Genomic DNA, 6,800 nt, shown 5'->3' on the forward strand with positions numbered 1-6,800 from the left:
TTTAATTGTAATTATTTCTTTATTTAAATCAGGTGTGAATTATTTTAGAGCTTAACCTCTCATAAATATTACTACTATGAGTAAAATTAATTGCTTTACGGAATGAGTTTTTGGTCATACCTAAACATAACCAACACACATATAACAATATTTAGGTAATTACATATATAATTCACTATATATATATGCTAATTAAGGATCCATTTGAATTTTCCCAATTTTAGGGTTTTAATTTCGCCCACCATAATTTTAGTGATGTTTACCATTTCCTTCAAAAAGCATGATGCTTTATATGTTTAATTGTTCTTCCCCAACTCTATCAAATATTAGTGTTGTTTGGTATATATAGGATTATAGCTTTTTAGACTTTCACAGGATTCCCATTCAATTACCAATACATTGAGTTATGATGAGCTACCCTCCTCTTGTGCTATATACATATATATATATATATATATTATATATTATATATATTCTAGAACTAGAATACCAAACAAACACTCTACCTCATCTCATCTCAATTCGTGTCTCAAAAATACAGCTACCTATATATGTATCCATATGCTCAACTCTTCCTTAATCTTCATTAAACGTCAAAGCCAAATTGATCAAGAATCCCCTCCAAATATTCAAACTTTCTAACCTCTTGGAACCCTCTAGACCTTCTCTAATTTTATGTTTTTAGTCCTACCCTCCCATATATAAATACCCTTCAATTCCATATCCCTTTCCATCCCACAACTCTATTTTCATTTCCCTCCCATCAATTACACAGATTATATTTACACATGGGCACTCTTATAGGTCATGTTGCTCCTGGGCTTGGCTTCTTTATATTTGGATTATGGCATCTATTCAACCACATCAAGCTCCACGCCCTCCGCCCCAACTCCTACCAATCTTCACCTTGGTTCCCCACTTCAAGAATCAAGTATTTGGAGCTCTACTTCATCATGCTCGTTTCCTCCATGTCCATATCCATGGAGCTCTTCATCGGCCCCGAACGTCACCAGCCCCTCGACCCCGACGGCACCATCCCTTCTAACCATCTCCACAACTTTGAACATTCCAATATTTCCCTCACTTTTTTCACCTACGCTCTCTTCTCAATCATCCTTGATCAACTCGCCCCCCCAGCACAATATGGGCTGACCAACTTGCTAGCCGCCGTGGCGTTCGGCCAGCAACTCCTCATCTTCCACCTCCACTCCGCGGACCACATGGGGGTGGAGGGCCAATACCATTGGCTACTCCAAATTGCAATATTTATATCACTCGCCACCACCCTTTTAGGCATTAATTACCCAAAGAGTTTCTTGAATAGCTTTGTGAGGTCAGTTAGCATAATGTTCCAAGGGGTTTGGCTTATGGTCATGGGGTTCATGCTGTGGACCCCTAGTCTAATCCCTAAGGGTTGTTTCATGAACTTGGAGGAAGGTCATAGAGTGGTCCGGTGCCACGGGGAAGAGGCCTTAGAGCGTGCTAAGTCACTGGTGAACATTCAATTCAGTTGGTACGTTGTTGGGACAATAATTTTTGCCTTGACCCTTTATTTAGTTGTGATTAAATTATATCCTGAAAAAGTCGAGTATCAATCTCTATCAAAATTCGTATTGCAAGACGAGGAGAAGGAGGTTGACGATGTTGAGGCACAGAAGAAGGGCAATAGTAATAAGATAGGGGAGGCGAAGAGTTTTCTGCAAATTGGGAAACCATATGCTCCCATGGACATGGAAAGGTAGAAGGTGAATTGGAATATATATTTGGTGAGGTATGTGTAAAAGTCAGCATAGGTCAGTTTAGTGGGTCTCCAATTTGTTTGATTAATATACGTACTAAGCCCACAGTAATGTTGGCGGCTTAGTCACATAAAATTTCTTCATGTGTTAAAAAAAAAAAAAAAAAAGAAAAGATGAGATAGAGAGAGAGAGAATTGTGTTGTGGTGTTATTGTTGATTGGGTCTTTGTGATTGTATGTACATAATATATCAATAGACCAAAGAAAAGTGAAGTAGGAGTTTTTATTTTTTTCTTATGTGGAAAAGATTGTTAATCATTTGTTGTAAGGCAGGAATTGGAGTAAAAAAATATATGTATTAATTTTGAATTTGATTATAGACGTCACCATGATTTTCTTTGATTCGATTTTCTCTTTAATTAATCTTCTCGTACACATCCATGTTCTCTAAGGGGAAAACTATTCCGTCCATCCACCTTTCAATTCAATCCAACTTAGTCAGAAGAACCAATTATTTAATTCCTCCTATTCCAAATTAATTAAATTATTCTTTTTCAGTTTTCACTAATATCAAATATTGTCTTACATAATCTTTTGCAGATCGTATGTTTGAAATTTATATCATTGTCATTTAAATAATATATTAACATATGACGTGGATATATTAAATATAAAGAAAAAATTCAAGTTTCTTGTGATAATAGAAACGCACACAAGATCCCCTATGAAAATTAAAGTATCAATTATTCCCCTATAATATAAATATGGGATCAAAGACATCATCTACTTAGTTTCGTTTGGAAAACTGAAACCCAACCGTTCAGGTGCACAAATTAGCTCTTCCAAAAGTATTTCAATGAGTGCTTTTCCACACCCCAATCGCTCCCTCTTGGGGAATTTTTCTGGATAAGACGTGTAGCTATTATATTTTTATCTTAATTTATTTTATATTTTTTATCATATTAATGTATTGATTGAATCGATATATTTATTGAAACATTCATATAATTATATAATTATTGCTTTTATAATAAAAAAGGAAAAATTGCATAAAACCTCCTACATTATGAAAACTCGGCAAAAAACGCTCCGTGTTATTTTTATATGCCAAAAAAACTCCCTGTAGTTGAAAATGACCCCCACTTGCCCAATTCCGTCAGTGCCAGCTAACAGAGTTAATTTATTCCTTAAATCTCCGTTATACCCTTGTGATTTATTACTGCAGTAAAAAAGAGGGGAGGGGGATTGCTACAGGGAATTAAATTGTTGTGCTACAGGAGTATTTAGTTAAGTGTTTGTCATGCTACAGGGTATTTTGGACCATTATACTATCAAAATAGCTGAAATAGGGTTAAAAAAAAGGCTCTTACTCTCATTTCCACATCTTGTACAACACCTTCCGTCAGTTTTGGACGAAACGGGTCTGTTTTGTAGGATTTTAAAATTCACAAAATTTTTTATAACTATCTATTTAAGATAGGTGAATTTTATCATAACAGGTATTGTGCAATTTTGGCATACCGCAAAATGCGAAATGGTGTTGGGCGCCGCCTTGGCGTGAAACCTTAACAGTAATGCTGAATATTGAAAGAGACAGGTTATTGGATAAGTGTAAAGTAAGGTTGATTCCCAGTACCTAAACATGTGACGTTTGGTCTTGCATAATCCTACCTTATTCCTTAAGAAGTGTCCCATTTTGGTTTCGTAATTCTTCAACTGTTATATAAAGAATTATAATTTTTAATTACACACGATTTTGTATGCAGTGGAAAGATATAGATGGTGATGTTGTGAGTAAGGATAATGCATGTTATGAGTAGACTTAATTAAGAGAAGATGATATATATAGGATGCGTTGGTATTTGATTAAAACAAACATTAGAAAACGTAATTCTTAAGGTCATATGATATGCTTATCTAATTTGATAAATAAAAATAGATGCTGTGATCACATCATAATTATTAATCAAGACTTATTATTATTATTATGATGATGAATCCATCATCTTTACTTTATGAAAATGAAAACGCCAAGAATTGGAAGGATTAGAGTAGATATTAACATTTATTTAGTCCCTTCTTAAATTAAATAATTGCTTCCTATCATTTTTGACTAATAATATATAAAATTCCATGACAAAGAAAATGAGTGTGTTGAGGTGCTGCCTAAGTTTGAATTTTTTGTCTTTTCTTTGCATGAATTTATCTTTGGATAATTTAATTTTAAGAAGAAAAATGATGTATTTATTTAGTAGGAATAGGATAATAAAAGGATACACAGTAGGCAATTATATTATATTGGAGTGGAGTGTTTTTGTGTATTGGGTCACAAAATCATTAGCCCATTAACTCTCTGTTTTGGGTCAGGCAGAGTCCAACCCATATGTTTCTCTTATTGGGTCAGCCCCAAGGGTGGGTAACTCTCTCTCTCTCTCTTCATTTCTTGAATGAAATCTTCTTTCTTATATAATTCTATTTTCTTGAATTCCATCTTCTTCCTTCCTTCCTTCCTTGTGAAGAGAAGAAACAAAAACCCGCCTCTCCCTCTCACTTCACTGCTGATCAACTTCCTTCCCTGTTGGATTTTTCCTAATTATTCATATACATACACATAATATACAAGCAAAGAATTGAGAGAATTCAAGATTATTCATGTAATGTAATGATTGGGGATATTAGATTTACAGCCATTGCTTTCACTGGAATTCTGGCGCTGTTAGCTTAAATGGAACCAGAAGAAGAGCCACAGCAAAAGCGCCCTCATCTCAACAACATACACTCTTCAATGGCTCGTCACTCTTCTTCTCCTCCTCCCCATGACAACAGACCTGTATCTATCTTTACCTCTTTTCTTTCTTTCCATATCTATTGCTTGTTAACCTTATTGATTTTATCTGTAATTTTAATTTTTCTCTTTCCGCTATTTAGTATTGTGGTCTTCTTCTTCTTCTTCCTTAATCTCTTTTTTCCTTTCTTTGTTGTGCTTTATGTACAACTCTATTGTTAGATTTTAATGAATCCTGGCTGCTGGATGACGGATTTAGTTTCGTTTCTTGATTTACGGGGCTATTGCTATGGGAATCAAAGCTGACACTGTCTGTAATATTTGGGGATTTTTTTTTTCTTTTTGAAAATTGAGTGTATATAAGAGTGTGGTAATTTTTCCAAGTAGTGGAGTAGAATTAGGGACAAGATGGAAGGCCCATACAAAATCTATTATCTCACAGGTTGATGCTGCAATCTCCTGAAACTCATGTTGTAGATATTGCCTTCCTGATTAAACATTTAAACTGACTCTAGTCTATCTTTTCAAAGAACTGGCCGATGTCATTATATTTTTTCCCGACAGGTTGATGCTGCAGTTCTTCAGTACCAGAACCAGAAGCTTGTACAACAGATAGAAACACAGAAGCAAGAGTTACATGATCTTGAATCAAACATCAAAGAGCTAAAAGAGAAGCAAACTTCATATGATGAAATACTCATACAAGTGAACTTACTCTGGACTCAGGTTAATCATTGCAGATTTCATTCTTGTACAGTCTTTGACTTGTATGCTCATGTTATGTGTATGATTAGCTTTGGATATCAGTTAACTGGAAGATTTGTGTAGTTGATTGACGACATAATTTTGCTCGGTGCTCAAGCGGGGGCTGGCCAGAGGGCTATACAGAGTTTGGATCGTGTTGAATCTTCTCGTGGTAATGTTAGATTTTGCTGGTTCCTGATTATCCGATGGCCCCACTTGTATACTCAAGATACTGACTTTGCTTTTAGGCTCCATTCCGTCATGTCCGCCGGAGGATATATTTCTTTGTAGGTTACTAGAAACAGATGCTATAAAAAGCAACAAAACTGATGGATCAATTGGTTATGTTGAAGAAGCTCTTGCGGCACGTCAGACTTCTACGAGGGAGTTGATGAAATTATTGGAGGATGCTATTGATTCTCAAAGAGCTAAATTTGAGGACATAGCTGATATTTTGCTGGGGAAACCATCTGCAGAAGGTAAATAAGAGTCCTTTTACAAGGAGGCTGATAATGTAATATTGATTCCTTTGGTAAATTAGTTAAATATGTGTCCTCCCGCATAAGCTCTAAAATGGCATAATATCTTTAATTTCATGGAATAAAATTTCCTTCATTGATTGTGCTTGTTGCTGTTGGTCTTTCCAGATGCTGTTATCCAGTTGCGGAAGCTTGATGACTTGATAATAGAGGAGGCGAGTTGCCTCCATAAGGTGGCTGATATGCTTCACTTTAAACACAAACAATATGCTGATGAGATTCAAACTTGCATTGACAACCATTCAGTTGATCGGATAGAGATAAAGCGCCTTGCTGGTAGTGGGTTTATTTCCCTTACAGATGTGCACAAGCACACTATACGGATAATAGATAACATTTGAGAGACTAATTTTGGCTGCTCGGATGCATATGTTTAGAGTCTAATATTTTAAAGTTGAATGTATTTATGACTTTGTCCTAAATGTCCATATTCCTATTATCTTTGAAGGAGAGCTTGAAGAAAGTATGGCAGAACTCGAAGAAAGTAGAAGGAAATTAATTAATCTGAAAATGCAGAAAGATGGGGTTTCTGGGATGCAGGTTCCAATTCCTATTCCTGTTATAGTTCCTAATGCTGTGAATGGATCTGTATCTCCTGAAAAGCCTGCAGATAGGTCAAAGCGTTTACGTGAACTAAAAGAATCCATCAAGGATATAAAGGTTTTCACCATTTGCCTTAATCCATGCATTTTCTTGCTTGCTCTTCTCCTCTCTTATGGATATCATTATGAATATAGTTTGTTAAAGTTGTATGCGATGTAGGTACTAGCAGATGACCGGCTTTCTGAGCTTCAAGATGCACAGGAGGACAACCTAAGTTTGTCAAAGCAGCTGCAGGATCTTCAGGTTCTAAATAAGAGTCCTTTGACCTATACATTTATTACTTTGTAATGCGTTAGCAATCTAACTCGTGATATTTTGTTTATGTAGAATGAAATGAAGGAGGACAAGTATGTTTATTCATCTCGCCCTTACACATTGGTGAATGATCAGT

At 35.6% G+C, this 6,800-nt stretch overlaps 2 protein-coding genes across 2 annotated transcripts in view; both read left to right on the forward strand.

Moving 5' to 3' along the window:
• On the forward strand, positions 596–2,056 carry LOC105170164 (transmembrane protein 45B). The gene has a single exon (XM_011090805.2). It carries the CDS (start codon positions 789–791, stop codon positions 1,740–1,742), a length of 954 nt encoding a protein of 317 aa, XP_011089107.1. The 5' UTR covers positions 596–788; the 3' UTR covers positions 1,743–2,056.
• The window catches only part of LOC105170166 (E3 ubiquitin-protein ligase BRE1-like 2), a gene marked incomplete in the record, with an annotated part of 7,882 nt that continues 5,312 nt past the window's right edge, over positions 4,231–6,800 (forward strand). Inside the window, 8 exon segments of the mRNA XM_011090806.2 lie at positions 4,231–4,568; positions 5,088–5,249; positions 5,352–5,439; positions 5,516–5,746; positions 5,915–6,082; positions 6,255–6,466; positions 6,569–6,652; positions 6,737–6,800. Coding sequence (XP_011089108.1) covers positions 4,464–4,568; positions 5,088–5,249; positions 5,352–5,439; positions 5,516–5,746; positions 5,915–6,082; positions 6,255–6,466; positions 6,569–6,652; positions 6,737–6,800 — 1,114 coding nt within the window.

This window comes from Sesamum indicum, linkage group LG9 (genome assembly GCF_000512975.1).
Source record: "Sesamum indicum cultivar Zhongzhi No. 13 linkage group LG9, S_indicum_v1.0, whole genome shotgun sequence".
In the NCBI taxonomy this organism is placed as follows: Eukaryota; Viridiplantae; Streptophyta; class Magnoliopsida; order Lamiales; family Pedaliaceae; genus Sesamum; species Sesamum indicum.